The sequence below is a fragment of the Cetorhinus maximus genome, chromosome 1, assembly GCF_964194155.1.
Source record: "Cetorhinus maximus chromosome 1, sCetMax3.hap1.1, whole genome shotgun sequence".
Classification (NCBI taxonomy): domain Eukaryota; kingdom Metazoa; phylum Chordata; class Chondrichthyes; order Lamniformes; family Cetorhinidae; genus Cetorhinus; species Cetorhinus maximus.
Genome location: NC_135879.1, coordinates 1508787 through 1531463, shown reverse-complemented (window position 1 = coordinate 1531463; position 22677 = coordinate 1508787). Strand labels below are relative to the sequence as shown.

The 22677-nt window shown below is 44.3% G+C and overlaps 1 protein-coding gene across 2 annotated transcripts in view; it reads left to right on the top strand.

Annotated features, from left to right (window-relative positions):
- nfkb1 (nuclear factor of kappa light polypeptide gene enhancer in B-cells 1) overlaps positions 1-22677 on the top strand; it is a 97498-nt gene that overhangs the window by 73796 nt on the left and 1025 nt on the right. For both annotated transcript variants that reach the window (XM_078564647.1, XM_078564730.1), the window contains exons 16-23: positions 135-249; positions 9662-9869; positions 13444-13613; positions 15591-15693; positions 16593-16717; positions 18353-18419; positions 19403-19575; positions 20029-20182. In XM_078564647.1, coding sequence (XP_078420773.1) covers positions 135-249; positions 9662-9869; positions 13444-13613; positions 15591-15693; positions 16593-16717; positions 18353-18419; positions 19403-19575; positions 20029-20182 — 1115 coding nt within the window. The remainder of the gene's footprint in view (positions 1-134; positions 250-9661; positions 9870-13443; positions 13614-15590; positions 15694-16592; positions 16718-18352; positions 18420-19402; positions 19576-20028; positions 20183-22677) is intronic.

Below are 22677 nucleotides of genomic sequence, written 5' to 3'. Positions count from 1 at the left end.
TAAAACTGAGTTGCCCAAAGAGTTAAATTCTTTGCCCGCACAACCGAGGAATACTGATGTAGCAGCCAGAACGTTCAAAATACAAAAAGCACCACACTGAATGATTTTGCTCTGCCTTTTGTTCTGAATTACAGGGCTTTACATCTTGCAATTATTCATCTCCAACCTGTGGTAGCTCAACATCTTTTACAAGTTATCATTAGCCTTCCCGGACAAGACATCATCAACATGAGGAATGATCTTTATCAGGTACGTTTTATCCATTGTAGAGCCAGGAGAGGCACCACTGGCTAATGATCTGCATAATACGCGTGTTTTTGATTCGAGTAGATATTGCACTTCAGGGAATCCAATTTGAAACAACTGATTAATTTGAGGCTTGAAATGTCAGTTGCAGACACAACTGAATCTGATTGTGGCATCTTTCTATCTAGTTAATATCACTGTTAAAATAGCAATCGTTATTTATATATTGTATCCCTTTGAAAATATAAATGGCTGTAATATTTCTATTCAATCATATGTTTTGTACAATGTGTATAGTTTCCCACCAGTGGTACCCAGAGCATTGGTAGAATGAGCAAAGTGTACAGTACAGAGCAGCACATTTAGCCACATTAGTCTGTGCATAATTTTTGTCCAAGCAATTCCAAACTACTCCCACTGCCCCGTTCTCTCCCCATAGCCCCGTCAATTCCAAACTACTCCCACTGCCCCGCTCTCTCCCCATAGCCCTGTACCAATCCCAAACTAACCCCACTGCACCGTTCTCTCCCCATAGCCCCGTCAATTCCAAACTACTCCCACAGCCCTGCTCTCTCCCCATAGCCCTGTGCCAATTCTAAACTACTCCCACTGCCCCGCTCTCCCCATAGCCCTGTGCCAATTCTAAACTACTCCCACTGCCCCGCTCTCTCCCCATAGCCCTGTATCAATCCTCAAACTAATCCCACTGCCCCGCGCTCTCCCCATAGCCCTGTATCAATTCCAAACTAATCCCACTGCCCCACTCTCTCCCCATAGCCCTGTATCAATCCTCAAGCTACTCCCACTGCCCCGCTCTCTCCCCATAGCCCTGTGTCAATCCCAAACTACTCCCACTGCCCCGCTCTCTCCCCATAGTCCAGTGTCAATCCCCAAACTAATCCCACTGCCCCGCGCTCTCCCCATAGCCCTGTCAATTCCAAACTACTCCCACTGCCCTACTCTCTCCCCATAGCCCTGTATCAATCCCAATATAATCCCACTGCCCCGCTCTCTCCCCATAGCCCTGTATCAATCCCAAACTACTCCCACTGCCCCGCTCTCTCACCATAGCCCTGTCAATTCCAAACTAATCCCCCTGCCCCGCACTCTCCCCATTGCCCTGTATCAATTCCAAACTAATCCCACTGCCCCACTCTCTCCCCATAGCCCTGTGTCAATCCCAAACTACTCCCACTGCCCCGCTCTCTTCCCCATAGCCCAGTGTCAATCCCGAAACTAATCCCACTGCCCCACTCTCTCCCCATAGCCCTATATCAATCCCCAAACTAATCCCACTGCACCGCTGTCTCCCCATAGCCCTGTATCAATCCCCAAACTAATCCCACTGCCCCACTCTCTCCCCATAGCCCTGTATCAATCCCCAAACTAATCCCACTGCCCTGCTCTCTCCCCATAGCCCTGTATCAATCCCCAAACTAATCCCACTGCCCCACTCTCTCCCCATAGCCCTGTATCAATCCCAAACTAATCCCACTGCCCTGCTCTCTCCCCATAGCCCAGTATCAATCCCCAAACTAATCCCACTGCCCCGCTCTCTCCCCCTAGCCCAGTATCAATCCCCAAACTAATCCCACTGCACCGCTCTCTCCCCATAGCCCTGTCAATTCCAAACTACTCCCACTGCCCCTCTCTCTCCCCAAAGCCCAGTATCAATCCCCAAACCACTCCCACTGCCCCATCTCTCCCCATTGCCCTGTCAATTCCACACTACTTCCACTGCCCCGCTGTCTCCCCATTGCCCTGTCAATTCCAAACTACTCCCATTGCCACGCACTCTTCCCATAGCCCTGTATCAATCCCCAAACTAATCCCACTGCCTCGCTCTCTCCCCATAGCCCTGTATCAATCCCAAACTACTCCCACTGCCTCGCTCTCTCCCCATAGCCCTGTGTCAATTCCCAAACTACTCCCACTGCCCCATTATCTCCCCATAGCCCTGAATCAATCCCCAAACCACTCCCACTGCCACGCACTCTCCCCATAGCCCTGTATCAATCCCCAAACCACTCCCACTGCCCCACTCTCTCCCCATAGCCCTGTCAATTCCAAACTAATCTCACTGCCACGCACTCTCCCCATAGTCTCTGTTCCAAATATTAATCTAAATTTTCTTTAGAAGATGCGGTGGTCTCTCCCTCAGCTGCTCCCTGGGTTAAAATATTTCACGCTACATTGTCTCTGACTTTCCAAAAGACAAGTTTCACCTATAATTTTCCATCACTGGCATCATCCATGCTTCAAGCTTTTTTTTTATTCGTTCATGGGATGTGGATGTCGCTGACTAGGCCAGCATTTATTACCCAGTTCAGGGGGCATTTAAGAGTCAACCACTTTGCTGTGCGTCTGGAGTCACATGTAGGCCAGACTAGGTAAGGACAGCAGATTTCCTTCCCTAAAGGACATCAGTGAACCAGATGGGTTTTTACAACAATCGGCAATGGTTTCATGGTCATCATCAGACTTTTAATTCCAGATATTTATTGGTGGTGGGATTCGAACCCTGGTTCCTCAGAGCATTACCCTGGTTCTCTCGATTACTAGTCCAGTGACAATACCACTACACCATCGCCTCCCTGTCTCTGTAGCTTTAAAGTCCTTTATGTGGTCAGGTGCTGTACCTTTAACAAAACAATGTTTTATACAAAGTTCTGATTGCTTCCTTACTCTAGTGCTCTTTATAAAACCCAGAATGCAGTTGGAATCTTTAATGATTTTATCTAACCTGAACATTCCTATTCAGGAATCTTTGGAGTTTATTTGCTCTTGCGATAAGTGTCAGTGTTTGTTGCATTGTATGGGGCAGATAGTTTTAACCATGCTGGGTAAGGTGACCACTCAAACCCTGAATTAGTGAGCCAGTGGGTTTTTGAAAGAATGCAGAGGCTTTAATGGGCGTTTCCCCTGGTGCTAACCACAAGTTACTCAATTTATTGAATTCACTGTTGAGATTTGAACTCCTGACCTCTGAATTGTTGGTCCACTTCTACTTATTGTGTCCAGGATTTGAACCTTCAGCTCTCACGCTTCATCTATTCTTATAGTATATTTCAATGGAGTTCCCAAAATGGATTGTGACCCACTGCTCCACTATAATCACACCTGCCCCCAGTCTGACTGTTTTCCTCATTGCATAGCATCATAGAGACCTATAAAGGAGACCATAATGTGTAGGAGCAGAAGTAGGCCATTTAGCCCATCGAGTCTGCTCAGCCATTCGATGAGATCATGGCCGAGCTGATAATCCTCAACTCCACTTTCCCCGCCTTTTCGCCATAACCCTTAATTCCCTTACTGATTAAAAATCTGTCTATCTCAGCCTTGAATATACTTAATGACCCAGCCTCGACAGCCCTCTGCATTAAAGAATTCCACAGATTCACTACCCTCTGAGAGAAGAAATTCCTCCTCATCTCTGTTTTAAATGGGCGACCTCTCACTCTGAGATTATGCCCTCTGGTCCTAGATTCTCCCACAAGGGGAAACAACCCTTGTGCCATTTGGCCCATTATGCCTGTGTTGGCACTCTGAAAGACCAGTCGTGTTTAGTCCCACAGCCTAGCTTTTTGTCTGTAACCCTGTAAGATCCTCTTCCTCACATACCTGTCCAACTTTTTAAAAAATTTGTTTGTGGAATCATCTTTTCAGGTTGACCATTCCAGATCCCAACAACTGTCAATGAAATCTGTCTATAACTTCCTGAGTCCTGACATCTTTTACAATCCTTCTCACTGTTCGTCAAGCCTCCTTTGGTGTCATCAGCTAGTTTCAAGATTGCTTATTGTACCCAAGACAAATTGTCTATTTTATTTATTCATTCATGGAGTTTGAGCATCATTTGCTAGGCCAGCATTTTTATTGTCCATGTCTAATTACCCTTGAGAAGGTGGGGGTGAGCTGCCTTCTTGAACCGCTGCAGTCCATGTGTACACCCACAGTGCTGTTAGGGAGGGAGTTCCAGGATTTTGACCCAGTGACAGTGAAGGAACGGCGATATATTTCCAAGTCAAGATGGTGTGTGGATTGGAGGGGAACTTGCAAGTGGTGGTGTTCCCATCTATCTGCTGCCCTTGTCCTTCTAGATGGTGGTAGTTGTGTGTTTGGAAGGTGCTGTCAAAGGAGCCTTGGAGAGTTGCTGCAGTGCATCTTGTAGATAGTACAGACTGCTGCTACTGTGCTTCAGTGGTGGAGGGAGTGAATGTTTGTGGGTGGGTTGCCAATCAAGCAGGCTGCTTTGTCCTGGATGGTGTCAAGCTTCTTGAGTGTTGTTGGAGCTACACTCAACTGGGCAAGTGGAGGGTATTTCATCACATCCTAATGATGATGATGCCTTTGAATGTCAAGGGGAGATGATCAGATTCTCTGCTGTTGGAGATGGTCAATGCCTGGAATTTTGAAAATGTTACTTGCCACTTATCAGCCTGAGTCTAAATATTGTCCCGTCTTTGTGGCGTTTGGACATGGACTGCTTCAGTAAAGAAGAGTCATGAATGGTGCTGAACATTGTGTAATCATCAGTGAACATCCCCACTTCTGACCTTATGATGGAAGGTCATTGATGAAGCAGCTGAAGATGGTCGGACTGAGATGATTGACCCCCAACAACCACAACCATCTTTCTTTGTGCTAGGTATGACTCCAACCAGTGGAACACAAGAAAAAGGAGCAGGAGTAGGCCAAATGGCCTGTTGAGCCTCCTCTGCATTCAATATGATCATGGCTGACATTGGTTTCAACTCCACTTTCCTGTCCACTCCTCATATCCCTTGATTCCTTGAGAGATCAAATATCTGTCTATCCCAGCCTTGAATGTATTCAACGATGCAGCATCCACAACGTAAGAACATAAGAATTAGGAACAGGAGGAAGCCATTCAGCCCTTCGAGCCCGCTCCACCATTCAATGAGATCATGGCTGACCTTCTACTACAACCCTGTTATCCTGCCCCATCCTTGTATCCCTTGATGTTTTTAATATGTAGAAATCTATCGATCTCAGTCTTGAACATACTCAACGACTGGAATTCTGTGCCTCAGAGGGCTGTGGAGGCTCAAAGATTCACCACCCTCTGAGCAAAGAAATTCCTCTTCATCTCAGTCCTAAATGGCCTGCCCCTTATTCTGAGACTAGACCATCCAGCCAGGGGAAACATCCTTCCTGATTCTACCCTGTCGAGCTCTGTAAGAATTTTGTATGTTTGAATGAAATCACTTCTCATTATTCTAAACTCCAAAGAATAAAGGCCCTGTCTATTTAATTGTTACTCATTGGACAATCCCTCCATCCCAGGAATTGAGTGAACCTTCGCTGCACTCCCTCTATGGCAAGTACAACTTTCCTTAGGTAAGGAGACCAAAACTGCACTCAACATTCCAGGTGCATTCTCACCAAGGCTCTATATAATCGCAACAAGGCATCTTTACTCCTATACTCAAATCTCTTGTAATAAAGGTTAACATACCATTTGCCTTCTTAATTGCTTGCTGTACCTGCATGTTAGCTTTCAGTGACTCAAACAAGGACACCCAAGTCCCTTTGAAGTTCAACACTTCCCAGCCTCTCACCATTTCTGAAATACTCTGTATTTCAGTTTTTCCTACCAAAGTAGATAACCTCTCAATTTTCCACATTGTATTCTATCTGCCAAATTTTTACCCACTCACTTAGCCTCTCCAAATCCCCTTGAAGCATCTTTGCATCCTCCTCACAACTCACTTGTCCACCTAGTCTTGTGTCATCTGCAAACTTGGAAATATTAGATTTAATCCCCACATCCAAATCATTGAAATAGATTGTGAATAGCTGGGGCCCAAGTACTGATCCTTGCAGTAGCCCATTAGTCACAACCTGCCAACCTGAACATCACTCGTTTATTCCTACTCTCTGTTTTCTGTCCATTAACTAGTTCTGAATCCATGCCAGTATATTCCTCCCAATCCTATGTGCTTTCATTTTGTTTACTCTCATACTCATCATGTTTACTCTACACCTCATGTGTGGGGCCTTATCAAAAGCTTTCTGAAAATCCAAATATACCACATCCATTAGTTTCCCCTTATCTGTTCCGCTGGTTACATCCTCAATAAAACTCCAGATTTCCCTTTCATAAATCCATGTTGACTCTGCCCAATCCTACCTTTATTTTCTAAGTGTCCTGTTATCACATTCATTATAATAGATTCCAGCATTTTCCCTACTACTGATGTCAGACTAACAGGTCTGTAGTTCCCTGTTTTCTCCCTCCGTCCTTTCTTAAATAGCGGGGTTACATTTGCCACCTTCCAATCTGCAGGAACCATTCCAGAGTTTATAGAATTTTGAAAGATGATCACTAATGCATCTACTGTCCCTACAGCCACCTCTTTCAACACTCTGGGATGTAGATCAGGTCCAGGGGATTTGTCTACTTTCAGTCCCATTAATTTCTCCAATACTTTTTTCTTTTACTAATATTAATATCTTGCAGTTCCTCATTTACACTAGTCCCTTGATTCCCCATTATTTCTGGGAGGTTTTTAGTATTTTGCTCCATGAAGACAGACATGAAGTATTTGTTTAGTTTCTCCGCCATATCTTTATCCCCTATTATAAATTCTCCTGTCTCCGCTTGTAATGGACCCACATTTGTCTTTGCTAATCTTTTTATTTACCTATAGAAGCTTTTACAGTCAGTTTTTCTATTTCTAGTTAGTTTACTCTCATATTCTATTTTACCTTTCTTAATATTTTTCTTAGTCCTCCTTTGCAGATTTCTAAAATGCTCCCAATTCTCATGCTTACCATTTTTTTTGGCAACTTCATACACCTCTTCCTTTGATCCCTCTAGGGTAGAGAATTCCAAAGATTCAGAACCCTTTGAGTAAAATGATTTCTCCTCATCTCAGTCCTAAGTGATCGGCTCCTTATCCTGAGACTGTGCCCCTGTGTTTTAGATTCTCTGACCAGTGGAAACAATCTCTCAGCGTCCACCCTGTCAAACCCCTTCAGAATTTTGTAAGTTTCAGTGACATCACCTCTCGTTCTTCTAAACTCCAGAGAATAAAGGACCAATTTACTCAGCCTCTCATCATAGGACAACCCCCCTCATCCCAGGAACCAGTCTAGTGAAACTCCAGCTGTACCACCTCCAATGCGAGTATATCCTTTCTTAAATGTGAAGACCAAAACTACACACAGTATTCCAGATGTGGTCTCACTAAAACAACTGTAGCAAGACTTCTTTATTCTTGTACTCCAATTCCCTTGTAATAAAGGCCAACATGCCATTTGCCTTCCTAATTGCTTGCTGCAGCTGTATTCATTGTACCAGCACACCCAAGTCTCTTTGTACATCAACTTGTAAGAATATTCTGCTTTTCTATTCTTACAACCAAAGTGAATAACTTCACAAAGATAAAAGCAAAATACTGCGGATGCTGGAAATCTGAAACAAAAACAAAAATAGCTGGAAAAACTCAGCAGGTCTGACAGCATCTGTGGAGATAAAGACAGAGTTAATGTTTCGAGTCCGTATGACTCTTCAGAACTAAAGAGAAGTAGAAATGTGGTGAAATATATACTGTTTAAGGGGGGGTGGGACAGGAGAAGCTGGATAGAAGGTCAGTGGTAGGTGGAGGCAAAAGAGATTGTGAAAGATGTCATAAACAAAAGGTTGAAGGGTGTTGATGGTGGTGATACTGGCTAAAGGAGGTGCTAATGGTGACATTAAGAGTAGAAAGCAGGATGAGCAAGTGACAGGTGGCCCTAGTGGGGGTGGGGGGGGAGGGGACGGTGTGGGAAAAAAGATCGAAATAGGCTAAAAGGTAGGGATAAAACAATGAATGGAAATAAATTTTTTAAATAATAATAGAAACAGGTGGAAAAAAATATATATAAATAAAAATTTTAAAATAAATATTTGAGAAAAGGGAATCAAAAAGGGGTGAGGATGGAGGAGAGAGTTCATGGTCTGAAGTTGTTGAACTCGATGTTAAGTCCGGAAGGCTGTAAAGTGCCTAGTCGGAAAATGAGGTGCTGTTCCTCCAGTTTGTGTTGAGCTTCACTGGAACATTGCAGCAGGCCAAGAATGGGCATGAGAGCAGGGTGGAGTGTTGAAATGGCAAGCGACAGGGAGGTCTAGGTCATGCTTGTGGTCAGACCGAAAGTGTTCCGCAAAGCGGTCACCCAGTCTGCATTTGGTCTCTCCAATGTAGAGGAGACCGCATTGGGAGCAGCGAATGCAGTAGACTAAATTGAGGGAAGTGCAGGAATGTTTGGGCGGTGAGGAGGGGGGAAGTAAAGGGGCAGGTGTTGCACCTTCTGCGATTGCATAGGAAGGTAACGTGGGAGGGTGTTGAGGTGTAGGGGGTGATGGAGGAGTGGACCAGGGTGTCCCGGAGGGAACGGTCCCCACGGAATGCCAACGGTGGGGGGGGGGGGGGGGGGGTGACTCCAGCATTATGCCACCACCAAACAAATTTTCCCTTCACCCCTCGAGTTTTCCCAGCAATTTTTGTTTTCGTTTTGAATAACTTCACACTTCCCTGCATTATACTCCATCTGCCATCTTGTTGCCCATTCACTTAACCTGCCTTTATCTCTTTGCAGCCTCTGTGTCCTCCCCACAGCTTACCTTCCCACCTAGCTTGGTATCATCAGCAAACTTAGATACATTACTCTCTGTCTCTTCATCTAAGTCATTAATATAGATTTTAAATAGCTGAGGCCCCAGCACTATTCACTGCCTGCCAACTTGAAAATGCTCCATTTATACCCACTCTTTGTTTCCTGTCTGTAAACCAATTCTCGATCCATGCTAATATATTACCCCTGACTCCATGAGCCCTTATCTTGCCCATTAGCCTTCCGCGTGGCACCTTATCGAATGCCTTTTGGAAATCCAGGTATACTACATCTACTGGTTCCCTTTTATCTACCCTACTAGGTACATCCTTAAGAAACACTAATAAGTTTGTGAAACAGGATTTCCCTTTAGTAAAACCGTGTCGCCTTGTTCTAATCATACTATGCTTTTCTAAGTGCCTTAAGATTTCCTTAATGATAGATTGCAGCATTTTACCAATGACTGATGTTAGGATAACTGGCCTATAGTTCATTGATTTCTCTCTCCCTCCTTCCTTGAAAAGCCATGTAACATTTGCCAATTTCCAATCTGATGGGACCATACCCAAATCTAAGGAATTTTGGAAAGTGGGGATTTTTCACCCTGATTCCCATTGACTTCAATTTTAATAGGATACCTTGTATGCAAGAAAATATAAGTTGACCACTGGGGTGCACGATTTCCATCCCTGCTCCAATCCAAAGAAACTGTTCTTACCATAACTCTTTATTTATTCTAATATTGAGTAATGGGTCTATCTGAACTGTGCACATATACAGGTACATTTTTTTTCAGACTCCATTGCATCTGGCAGTTATCACAAGGCAAGTAGAGGTGGTGGAATTACTACTCCAGGCTGGAGCTGATGTGGGTCTCCTGGATTGCCACAGTAACTCCGTTCTACACCTGGCTGCGGAACAGGGAGACGTGAAGATGCTCAGTGTCCTGCTAAGCAAAAGGAACAAGGCTGTCCTGGACCTCCTCCATCTGCCGAATAATGCAGGTGTGTAGATCAAGGATTGAGAGTCAGCCCTAGAGCTGGGTGTTGAGATAGGCCACTCTGATTTGCGCAGTGCAGATTTGTTGAATCTCATCAGCGAATAGTGGATAAATAAAAGTTTACACTGAAAAGGACGATTATTTGGGATCCCTATTCCTCATGAAGGTTTTATTAGAATTAGCAGAATTCCTTCAAAAGTTTTGACTTTTATGGTCATGCTTATTTTTACATTTTACACCACTGAGAATGATGGTCTTGTGTGTGTTAATTCTGATGCACAGTTCCTTTTGCAGAATTATGAGGTTTTGGTTTTGTATTGAAGCAGTGGAATTAATCTCTCTAACCACCGTATCTCAGCCCCAAGCTCAGAAAAGCAAACCTTATTGAGTCAGTGTAACGTTCTCCCATCTCCTACACCAATTGCTGATGATGCCAAATCAGAGGCATTGTTGCTCTTTGGACACAACAGACAATGGCCTGAATGTTTAAAGGATGTAAGCTAATAGCCAAAGAGTGAGGATAGACTAGGTGGCTGTTTTAGGGTGTTGGATACCGTTCTGTAGGTCTTAAAGAAGTCCTCGTAGTCTTAAGTAGGTTAACTGTATGTATTTATCAACCACAAGAACTCTGTACATATATACAGTAAAAGGTATGGGCTAGAAGCTGTGTCCATGCTTGTGCATACAGCTCTGTCCAACACTAGACTGACCCCAAGGTGCGGGTCAGTATTCTCTTACATGACTGTGTGGGCGGTACTGTACGCAGTTCCAAGTTAACCCAACATTTGCCAGACTGTTATACTACAGTGGCTCATGTGGAAAATGCACCAGGACAGACTTGATAGGTCAAATGACCTGTTTTTGTGCCGGAATATTCTGATTCTTTTAACGTTAAACAGTAAGAAATTGCAACTGAATAATCTTCTGATTTTGAGAATTTGAGGAGTCATAGATTGAAGAATAGCTGCTAAAATTGAGACACATTCCTGTACCATAATAAGAAGGAATATTCTCGCTGACACCTGACAAATGTCCAGCATTTCCTTGAATAGGAGCTATTGGATCTTTCATGTTCATGGGAACAAGATCCTTGGGCTTTGTTTCATCTGAAAAATGGTCCCTTCAACAGCATAGCACTCCATCATTACTATATTTCCAACAGTGCAACGCTCCCTCCCTCAGCATTGACCCTCCGATATGGCTTCCCCTCTCCCTCAGCACCAATCCTCCGACAGTGCGACACTCCCTCCCTCAGCATTGACCCTCCGATATGGCTTCCCCTCTCCCTCAGCACCAATCCTCCGACAGTGCGACACTCCCTCCCTCAGCACTGACCCTCCGATAGTGAGGCCCCATCCCTCTCCCTCAGCACCAACCCTTCGACAGTGCGACACTCCCTCCCTCAGCACCGACCCTCCGACAGTGCGACACTCCCTCCCTCAGCACCGAACCTCCGACAGTGCGACACTCCCTCCCTCAGCACCGACCCTCCAACAGTGCGACACTCTCTCCCTCAGCACCGACCCTCCGACAGTGCGGCACTCCCTCCCTCAGCACCGACCCTCCGACAGTGCGGCACTCCCTCCCTCAGCACCGACCCTCCGACAGTGCGGCACTCCCTCCCTCAGCACCGACCCTCCGACAGTGCGGCACTCCCTCCCTCAGCACCGACCCTCCGACAGGGCGGCACTCCCTCCCTCAGCACCGACCCTCCGACTGTGCGACACTCCCTCCCTCAGCACCGACCCTCCGACAGTGCGACACTCCCTCCCTCAGCACCGACCCTCCGACAGTGCGGCACTCCCTCCCTCAGCACCGACCCTCCGACAGTGCGTCACTCCCTCCCTCAGCACCAAGAGAATGAATTAGCTAGGATGCGGCTGACTCTACATCCAGGCACAATGAACTAGAAAACAAACAGCAATGATTTACTCAGCTTCAGTTAAGCTGATGGACTGTTGACACAATCTTGCTGAAAGGGGAAAGATTTTCTCTCATAATTTTGGTCAGTCTGCCCAAATTAAAGTGAGCTCTTAAACTCGCTTTAATCAGTGCAATAGAATAATTGGTTCTCATGCTTTTGATATAATTGACTGAGCATTTTGAATGGTGCGGCTGGTGAGGGAGGGAGCGCTGCACTGTTGGGAGGATTTGTGCTGTGGGAGGGAGTGCTGCACTGTTGGGAGGATTTGTGCTGTGGGAGGGAGTGCTGCACTGTTGGAGGATTTGTGCTGTGGGAGGGAGCGCTGCACTGTTGGGAGGATTTGTGCTGTGGGAGGGAGTGCTGCACTGTTGGAGGATTTGTGCTGTGGGAGGGAGCGCTGCACTGTTGGAGGATTTGTGCTGTGGGAGGGAGCGCTGCACTGTTGGAGGATTTGTGTTGAGAGAGGGAGCGCTGCACTGTTGGAGGATTTGTGCTGTGGGAGGGAGTGCTGCACTGTTGGAGGATTTGTGTTGAGAGAGGGAGCGCTGCACTGTTGGAGGATTTGTGCTGTGGGAGGGAGTGCTGCACTGTTGGAGGATTTGTGCTGTGGGAGGGAGCGCTGCACTGTTGGAGGATTTGTGCTGTGGGAGGGAGCGCTGCACTGTTGGAGGATTTGTGCTGTGGGAGGGAGCGCTGCACTGTTGGAGGATTTGTGCTGTGGGAGGGAGCGCTGCACTGTTGGAGGATTTGTGCTGTGGGAGGGAGCGCTGTACTGTTGGAGGATTTGTGTTGAGAGAGGGAGCGCTGCACTGTTGGAGGATTTGTGCTGTGGGAGGGAGCGCTGCACTGTTGGAGGATTTGTGCTGTGGGAGGGAGCGCTGCACTGTTGGAGGATTTGTGCTGTGGGAGGGAGCGCTGCACTGTTGGAGGATTTGTGTTGAGAGAGGGAGCGCTGCACTGTTGGAGGATTTGTGCTGTGGGAGGGAGTGCTGCACTGTTGGAGGATTTGTGCTGTGGGAGGGAGCGCTGCACTGTTGGAGGATTTGTGCTGTGGGAGGGAGTGCTGCACTGTTGGAGGATTTGTGCTGTGGGAGGGAGCGCTGCACTGTTGGAGGATTTGTGCTGTGGGAGGGAGCGCTGCACTGTTGGAGGATTTGTGCTGTGGGAGGGAGCGCTGCACTGTTGGAGGATTTGTGCTGTGGGAGGGAGCGCTGCACTGTTGGAGGATTTGTGTTGAGAGAGGGAGTAGCGCACTGTCTGAATTCCTTGACAGCAGGTTTCCCATTCCCCCAATGTGGTGCCAGATTAATCACTGCTCAGATAATGGATCATTCACTTGATTATGTTAAGATAAAAGCAAAAAACTGCAGATGCTGGAAATCCAAAACAAAAATACCTGGAAAAACTCAGCAGGTCTGACAGCATCTGCGGAGAGGAACACAGTTAACGTTTCGAGTCCGTATGACTCTTCAACAGAAGAGTTGAAGAGTCATACGGACTTGAAACATTAACTGTATTCCTCTCCGCAGATGCTGTCAGATCTGCTGAGTTTTTTTAGGTATTTTTGTTTTTGTGTTGAAAAAGAATTATTAGTTTGGCAAATAAATCAACACTTGGTGAGATAAGCAGTAATCCTGTGCCGTCTTACTTTCAGGTTTCAATGCTATTCACCTGGCTGTGTTAGCAAACAGTCTCTCCTCCTTGAGGCAGCTGCTTGTAGCGGGAGCTGAGGTGGATGCTCCAGAGCAGCGCTCGGGTCGAACTGCACTCCACCTTGCAGTCGAGCAGCAAAACATCTCTTTGGCTGGTAGCCTTCTCTTGGAGGTGAGTTTGGTGCGGTCAAAGAAAGAACTTGCATTTATCTAACACCTTTCACAATCTCAGGACATCTCAAAGTGCATTACAACCAATGAGGCACTTTTGGAATGTAGTTACTGTTCTTACTTTGGAAACTCAGCAGTCAGTTGTGGACAGCAAGCTCCCACAAATAGCAATGAGATAATGACCCAGATAATCTGCTTTAACGTTGGTTGAGGGATAAATATCAGCCCCAAGACAGGGAGAAACCCCCTCCCTCCCCATCTCTTCCTACAGTAGTGATCATGGGTTACATTAACCTGAGATGGTAGAAGGATCCTCGATTTAACATCTCATCTGAAAGATGGCACTTCTGACAGTGCGGCGCTCCCTCAGTACTGACCCTCCGACAGTGCGGCACTCTCTCAGTACTGACCCTCTGACAGTGCAGCGCTCCCTCAGTACTGACCCTCCGACAGTGCAGCACTCCCTCAGTACTGACCCTCCAACAGTGCAGCACTCCCTCAGTACTGACCCTCCGACAGTGCGGCACTCTCTCAGTACTGACCCCCTGACGATGCGGCACTCCCTCAGTACTGACCCTCTGACAGTGCAGCGCTCCCTCAGTACTGACCCTCCGACAGTGCAGCACTCCCTCAGTACTGACCCTCCAACAGTGCAGCACTCCCTCAGTACTGACCCTCCGACAGTGCGGCACTCTCTCAGTACTGACCCCCTGACGATGCGGCACTCCCTCAGTACTGACCCTCTGACAGTGCAGCACTCCCTCAGTACTGACCCCCTGACGGTGCAGCACTCCCCCAGTACTGGCCCCATTGATGGTCGGCACTCCCTCAGTACTGGGTGTGTCAGCCTGGTATTTGCACCCAAATAAAGGCAAAATACCGGAGATGTTGGAAATCTGAAATAAAAACAGAAAATGCTGGGAAAACTCAGCAGGTCTGGCAGCATCTGTGGAGAAAAAAAAAACAGGATTAACATTTCGAGGCTGTATGACTTCTTCTGACTCTGTCTCCAAGGCGAGTGAGTTACCTACTGAGCCACCACTGACACAGTTGGAAATGATCTTGATGCAATTCTAAAATGAGTAATTTAAAGCAGTTTCCTTTCAAACGTGCTCATTTGTCTGAATTAAAAGGGCACGGAATTTTTGGCAAACTGCAAATTCACACCGTCATTTTTGTGCAGAGCACCTTGTGTAAGTGAACTGGGGGGGGATCTGGTCAATGCTGCGGTGGTAATTTGCTGGAAACATTTTGTGTTTAGCAGGTACTTATCATCATATACAGCGCCTGAAAGGTTTTCATCGCAGGACTTCCAATGATTTAAATATTTTTGATGCCGTTTGTTACATTGCTGCTGGGATTGTTAATAAAAACCAGCTCCCCCCAGTGGTGGAGTTGAGCTGTAGTGAGGCTGCTCTTTGAGATTTGGAGGTGATACCTTCTCTTTATCTCTGCCCCACGCTTGTATCGAGCGTGACCTGATACCAGCAGCAAAGCCTCACAGAATCAACCCTTTGTGAGTTTAGGCTAAGCATGAAACCCTAGAATCCTGTGGCAATGCTATTTTTAATTCTCACAATGTAACCTGTTGAAATTGGAATTTTTGCCATAGACCTTTCCAGTAATATGGCTGAAAATGAGAAGGTTGACTACCCCTCATAGCTGCTACAAAAATTCAGACATACTCCTGTGTGCTGGGTTTGTAACGGAGAGAGAGACAAAAAAGACTTGTGTTTAAATCACACCTTTCAGAACTTCAGGATGTCCCAAAGAGGTTTACAGTCACTGAAACACTTTTTGAACTGTAGTTAGTTAGTTATAATGTAGGAAACACAGCAGCCAATTTGCACACAGCAAACTCCCACAAACAGCAATGTGGTAATAAGCAGATAGTCCGTTGTCAGTGATGTTGGTTGAGGAATATTATTGTAGTAAAGCTGCCCAGTGATATTACCGTGTGATGTGTTTGGATCCTCAGGGCAATGCGGAAGTTGATGCCACCACATTTGATGGATCTACAGCACTTCACATAGCAGCAGGAAGAGGCTGTACCAAACTTTGTGCCCTACTCATGGCAGCGGGTATGTAGTCGGGTGTTTCTGTGTAAGGGACACTTCAATGGACAGTTGTGGTCCTTCAAAGGCTGATGTTAAAAGCTTTAACCAGAATAATGCTGTTGGGGGGGGGTCTCAGATTTTGCACAGAAGACACCAGCCTGTTGGCCTGGGAAAGAAGCAAGTATACATGGGAAAATGTATCCTGGAGCCTTGGATTTGATCGAATCATTAACAGAAAATAATTCCACCTGTTCTGTCACCCTCTAGCATCTGGGGCACGGGGCACTGGGCAGAGGCTTGTTACTGTGAGCACTGGGGAGTTGTTTTAAATCACAGCTGAGCCCGAGCACATCCTCACACAACATCCACACTCCACTCTCCCATACAAACACAACCACTCTGTGTGTATGCTCACACCCACACCACCTGCGCGCACACAAAACAGTACATAGAATCATATAGCATTAAAGGAGACCATTCAGCCCATCTTTGAAAGAGTTATCCAATTAGCCCCACACCCCTTGGTCTTTGCCCATTGCCCTGTTGTGTTCTCCTTTTCAAGTATTCATCAAATTCTCTTTTGAAGGGGTCACAGCAACCCGCTGCATTGATTTTTATCCCTTCATCATCTTTAACTGATTATCTTAAACCTGTCTCCTCTGGTGACCGACTATTGCCACTGGGAACAGTTTCTCCTTATTTACTCTATCAAAAACCCTACGTAATCTGTCATTGTGTGACTCAGTTACTTGTTGCTCAGCCTGTTCTTTGATCTATTTGAAATTATACGTTTGTATTTCAAATGAGAAAAATTTAAAACTATCTTAAAATTAATTTTCACAATTGACTTTATTATGGTCAGAGAGCGATAGGTTTGGTCACTTGCTAATCTGGTGCCATTTTCTGGAATCTAATTTTCCCAGGTGCAGATCCACAGATCGAGAATCATGAACCTTTGGATGACAAAACTGATGAGTCTGTTGAAGATGATGATGATGAAGGGATTTTTCATGGGACCACACCCTTGGACATGGCAGCCTCAGAAGAGGTAAGAATGCCAATGACAGGTTGAAACCAAGCGGTGCTTGGGAGACTCACTAATCTAATATTTGAAGGAAAGAAAGGCTTTGATTTCGGAAGTGCTTTTCACAATCCCAGGATACTCTAAAGCGCTTTACAACTAGTTAGTGCCACTCCCTCTGCTCTTTCCTCATTGTCTGGAAAATCTCTTTTCCAAGTATTTATCCAATTCCCTTTGAAAAGTTACTATTGAATCTGCTTCCACCACCCTTTCAGGCAGTGGATTGTAGATCATAACTCAGTGTCAAAAAAAATGCTCCTCATCTCCTTGCTTTACTTAGCAATTATCTTCAATTTTTTAATTAGTGAATTTAGGGTTTCTGAGAATGGGGTTAATATATTAGCATGGACTGAGGATTGGTTAACGGACAGGAATAAACATGCCGCAACTTAGGGTGCTGCAGGGATCAGTACTGGGACCTCAGCTATTTACAATCTATATTAATGACTTAGATGAGCAGACTGAGGGTAACGTATCCAAGTTTGCCCACAATACAAAGTTTGCTGGGAAAGTAAGCTGCAAAGAAGACACAAAAGGCAGCAAAGGAATATATGAACAGGTTGAGTGAGTGGGAAAGGACATGGTAGATGGAATAAAATGTGGCAAGGTATGAGGTTATCCACTTTGGTAGGAAAAATGGTTGCCATTGAATCACATGAAGCTAACGCAGGTAAAAGCAAGGAATTGTGAAAACCAATGGTTTGCTAGCCTTTATAACAAAGCAATTGGTGTATGAGAATGAAGGTGTCTTACTGCAATGTATAGGGCCTTGGTGAGACCACACCTAGAGTTCTGTGTACACTTTTGATTTCCTTACCTATGGGAATATATACTTTAGAGAGAGTGCAGCAAAAGTTCTGAAGAAGTCATATGGACTCGAAATGTTAACTGTTTCTCTCTCCACGGATGCTGCCGGACCTGCTGAGTTTTTCCAGCATTTTATGTTTTTATTTCACTAGATTGGGATGAGGGAATTGTCCTATGAGGAGATATTGAGTAGACCAGACCTAAAGTCTGAAAGTTTATCAAAATAAGAAGTGATCTGACTGAAAGATGTAGGGGTCACAGTCTCAAGATCAGGGGTTGAGATGAGAATTTCTTTATTCAGAGGGTTGTGAATCTCTGGAATTCTTTACCCCAAAGAGCTGTGGATGCTCCATCAATGAGTATATTCAAGGCAGAGATTGATAGATTTTTAGGTACTAAGAGAGTGGAGGGATATGGGGATCAGCTGGGAAGCTGAAGTAGAAGGTTCAGCCACGATGTTATTAAATTGAAAAATAATTTCCACTGATCCGAGAGCAACAATGTCATAAATTTACTACCACTAAGAAGAATGAAGGAAGAGGTCATGAGGAAATGTTTTATAGTTTGCTTGTTTTGACATGGGATAGCCTACGAGAAACAGCAGTGAAAACAGAAATAATCACAATTTTTAAAAGGAAGTGCATTCAAATTTTAGAAAGGCGACAAAAAGGCTTGAACGGACGAATGGCCTATCCCATGCTCTTACTACTTGTTTTCTAGTTCTAGATATTAAATTGTTCTGCTGTCTCATTAATTGTGAGCAATTTGACTTATCAATTGTCATTTCTTTTTCAGGTATATGATATCCTAAATGGTAAACCCTACCAACCAAAACCAGCATCTGTTGCTCCTTTTCCACAAGGTAATAACTAGTTACTCCTTCAGTGAAGCAAGTCATTAATCTTTATGACCCCTGCAAATTAACCATTTCCAAAACTATTCTGTTCCACAAGGTGCATGTGGTGATGTGAATGGTGATGTGATGAATCTCAGTCCTTCGACTTCACAGCTACTGAATTCTATAATCTGCTGCCTCCTGTTCAGAATTTGATTATTATGCTAAATGTGATATTGAGAGATTATTTAATATCTGACACTTCTATTTTATATGTAATTAAATAAGCTTTAATAGGGACCAGCGATGCTGTTAAAAGATTTTCAGAAGGATTTAGATCAATTATGAAACTGAGCAGGAAAATGCCAAATGAAATGTTACACTGAGAAATGCAATGGGTGAAAAAATAATGTAAATATTCATAGCGGGAACAGAAATAGAAAAGCGAGACTTAGAAAGTGACAAGTGACTTCCAAGTCACTTTCCATATTCCCAGTAAAGAAGCAATTAATAATAAATAGAATATTAGAATATATAAAGAAAGAACTTGCATTTCTATAGCGCCTTTCACACGCTCAGGATGTCCCAAAGTATTTCACAGTCAATGAAGTACTTTTGAAGTGTAGTCACTGTTATCATGTAGGAAATGTGCCAGCCAATTATATAGCTAGAACGGTGGAGTGTATGTCTAATGAAGCTTTACTGGTTGGATCACACTATATTCAATCCTGACCACCACACTATAACATGGTCAGCCTGCATTAGATAGGATCCAGAAAATGGCAACATGATAATTGATCCTAAATGAAAAGGGATGTACTGTGAGAAACACTTGTGTACGGTTTATAGCTGAAACTACCAATTCTTTCCCTCCATGTGAGGCACTGTTGTGTTCCACTGGAGCTTGAGAAACCCAGATAAAGTAGAAATATTTAATCATCTTTCTGGAATACTCTACCAGGCAGTGTAATGTTGATTCTATGCTGAGAGATGATCTGTTTGTTTACTAGGTGATTTAGGACAACTGGGTGTAGAAGCAAGGCTGGAGCTGTGTAAACTGTTGGAGGTGCCTGAACCCAGTCTGAACTGGATGACTCTCGCACAGAAATTGGGTCTTGGGATTCTTATCAACGCCTTTAAACTTAGCCATTCACCAGCAAAAACTCTGCTAGATAACTATGAGGTGAGCTGAATATGTCCTCTCTTATACAAATGTCATTTTATAAAAGAGCTGGATATCCAGCACTTAGTTTTGGTTTGACACTGAATGGTTACGCTAGGTCCTCCTCCCCTTCCTCGCCCCATTCATAGAAAGACACCCAGATTCACTGCTTTCAATAATGGACTGGCTACCTGTTGACATGGTTGGGGAAGGGGTGTATAACAGCAGCCATTGTGCTGGCCCCAGTTTTCCAGCACTGCCGAAAGTGAAGGCTTCCCCCAGTGTTTTGATCGGGATTTGGGTGGGGTGCTGAATGCAGATTTATACCACCCTCATCAGCAGAGCAAAGCTGAAATCGCTTTACACCAACATGACTTGCAGTGCTGCTTAGAATATCCATGACTCTAAGTTGCTCTTTCAGTTTTGATTTCTCCTTTGTACTGTACTAACCCTTTCTATTCTGGTTTATTGAAGGTATCTGGTGGCACTGTCACGGAGATTCTGGAAACACTGAAGTCTATGGGCTACAGTAAAGCAATTGCCGTGCTTCACAAAGCAATGGCTAACTCAGCAAACACACAACCAGATGATGTACACAACTCACCAACACCCATTGAACAGCACAACAGTAAGAGCAAATGATTTCTATTACTTAGGCTTTGGGGTTACAGAAATATTTGTTAATGTTGCCAATCTAACACTCGATTATAACAATTATTTCCCCAAATGTAACAATTTATTGCTACGCACACAAAATTATTCTTAAAATATTAGCGATTCTGCAATGATGACATTAAGATGAAAAGTGTTCAGCATCTTCAGCTCATTCTAGTCTTTAACATTTTACCATCAATCCAGTTGCCATTGAGTTTTTACTATTAGCTTTTCCACACTTCCAAATTATCCTTTATACAACAAAACACTTATCCACTAATGATCCACCAGATGCACCATAAATGACAACTATGTCCTAAAGCCAATTATTATCGTCCATACATTGCAAAGTTCATTCCATTCCTATCTCTGTAACTTCCTCTAATGCTCCGGGATCTCTCCACTCCTCCAGTTTTGGCCTCCTGAGCATTCCTAATTTTCACTGCTCCACCACTGACTGCTGTGCCCTCAGTTGCCTACGCCCTAATGAATTCCCCATCCCCCTCATAAACCTCTTCACCTATCTACTCCTTCAAGATGCTTCTTATAATCCTACCTCTTTAACTAAGCTTTTGGTCACTGGTTCTAATGTAGAGATGTATAATCACAGGCATTGATGGAGTGTAAACCTTTACCCCTTAAATTGTAGCCATATAGAAGTGCTCCTTCTCGCACCATTTCCAATGGTCTCACCTGTCATCCACCATGATCTTTTTAAATGAAGAGGTCTTTGAGGTTTGGGTTGAAACTCTTTTCACAAGGGACATTGCACTAAGCCGAGAGAAAGGATTTCTAATTTTTCAGGGTGGATGTGTCTCAGTGCTATTTTTACAGTTATCATTTTGTTAAAATTCTGTTTCTGTATCAAGCTGGTTATCGATTCTCTGTTTATATTTTTACTTTGCAAAATCCCCTTGTGTATGGCCGACATCCTTTATAAAGGTGTTTCCCTTGCTAAGTAAATGGGCATTAACCCATAGATGAAGTATTATATTGTCTAACATCGAATCTAAGTGTTCTACAGAATCTTCCATCTCTTAATAATTTCTTAGTGATTAGTTCCTTGTGCCTAACACTTTTCATCTTCATATCACCACTGCAAAATTTCATGTGTGTAGGAATTAAAATAGCAATAGCATTTTTATTTTGGGGAAATAAGGAAATTGTGATAATTGAAAATTTTAGATTAACAGCTTTAACAAATATTCAATTGTGTAGTCCATCTCTTTATATTAATATAGATTTTAATCACATTCTACCAACTCTATTTATTGACTTTGACTGTTCTTTCATGGGGAAAACAGAATGAAGAAGAGTGTTAGCTTCTAAATCACGTTTGACGAACCTACTGGAGATTTTTGAGGTCGTAACTAGCAGAATAGATTAGAAAGAACCAGTGAATGTAGTGTATTTGGATTTTCAGAAAGCTTTTGAGAAAGTCCCACATAAGAAGTTAGTGTGTAAAATTAAAGCACATGGGATTGGGGGTAATATACTGGCACGGATTGAGGATTGGTTAGCAGACAGGAAACAGAGAGTAGGAATAAATGGGTCATTTAGAGAATGGCAGGTGGTGATTCTTGGGGTACCTCAGGCATCAGTGCTGGGGCCCCAACTATTCAGGATATATATCAATGATTTGAATGAGGGAACCAAATGTAATACTTCCAAGTTTACTGATGACACAAAACTAGGTGAGAGTGTGTTGAGGAGGATGTTAAGAGGCTTCAAGGTGATTTAGACAAGTTGAGTGAGTGGGCAAATACATGGCAGATGCAGTATAACGTGGATAAGTGTGAAGTTATCCACTTTGGTAGGAAAAACAGAATGGCAAAGTATTATTTAAATGGTGATAGATTGGGAAATGATGGTGTACAAAGGGACCTGGGTGTCCTTGTACACTCACTGAAAGCAAGCATGCAGGTGCAGCAAACAGTTAAGAAAGCAAATGGTATGTTGGTCTTCATTGCAAGAGGATTTGAATACAGGAGAAAGGATGTTTTACTGCAGCTATACAGGGCCTTGGTGATGTTTTACTGCAGCTATACAGGGCCTTGGTGAGAGCACCCTGGAGTATTGTGCGCAGTTTTGGTCTCCTTACCGAAGTAAGGATATACTTGCCATAGAGGGAATGCAGCAAAGGTTCACCAGACTGATTCCTGGGATGGCAGGATTGTCATATGAGGAGAGATTGGGCTGACTTGGCCTGTATTCACTGGAGTTTAAAAGAGATCTCATTGAAACATATAAAATTCTGACAGGGCTGGACAGACTGGATGCAGGGAGATCTAGAACAAGGGGTCACTGTCTCAGGACTGAGATGAGGAGAAACTTCTTCAGAGGGTGGTGAACCTGTGGAGGCCAAGTCACTGAATATATTTAAGAAGGAAATAGATTTCTAGACTCTAAAGGCGTCAAGGGGTATGGGGAGAGAGGATCAGCCATGATCATATCGAATGGCAGAGCAGG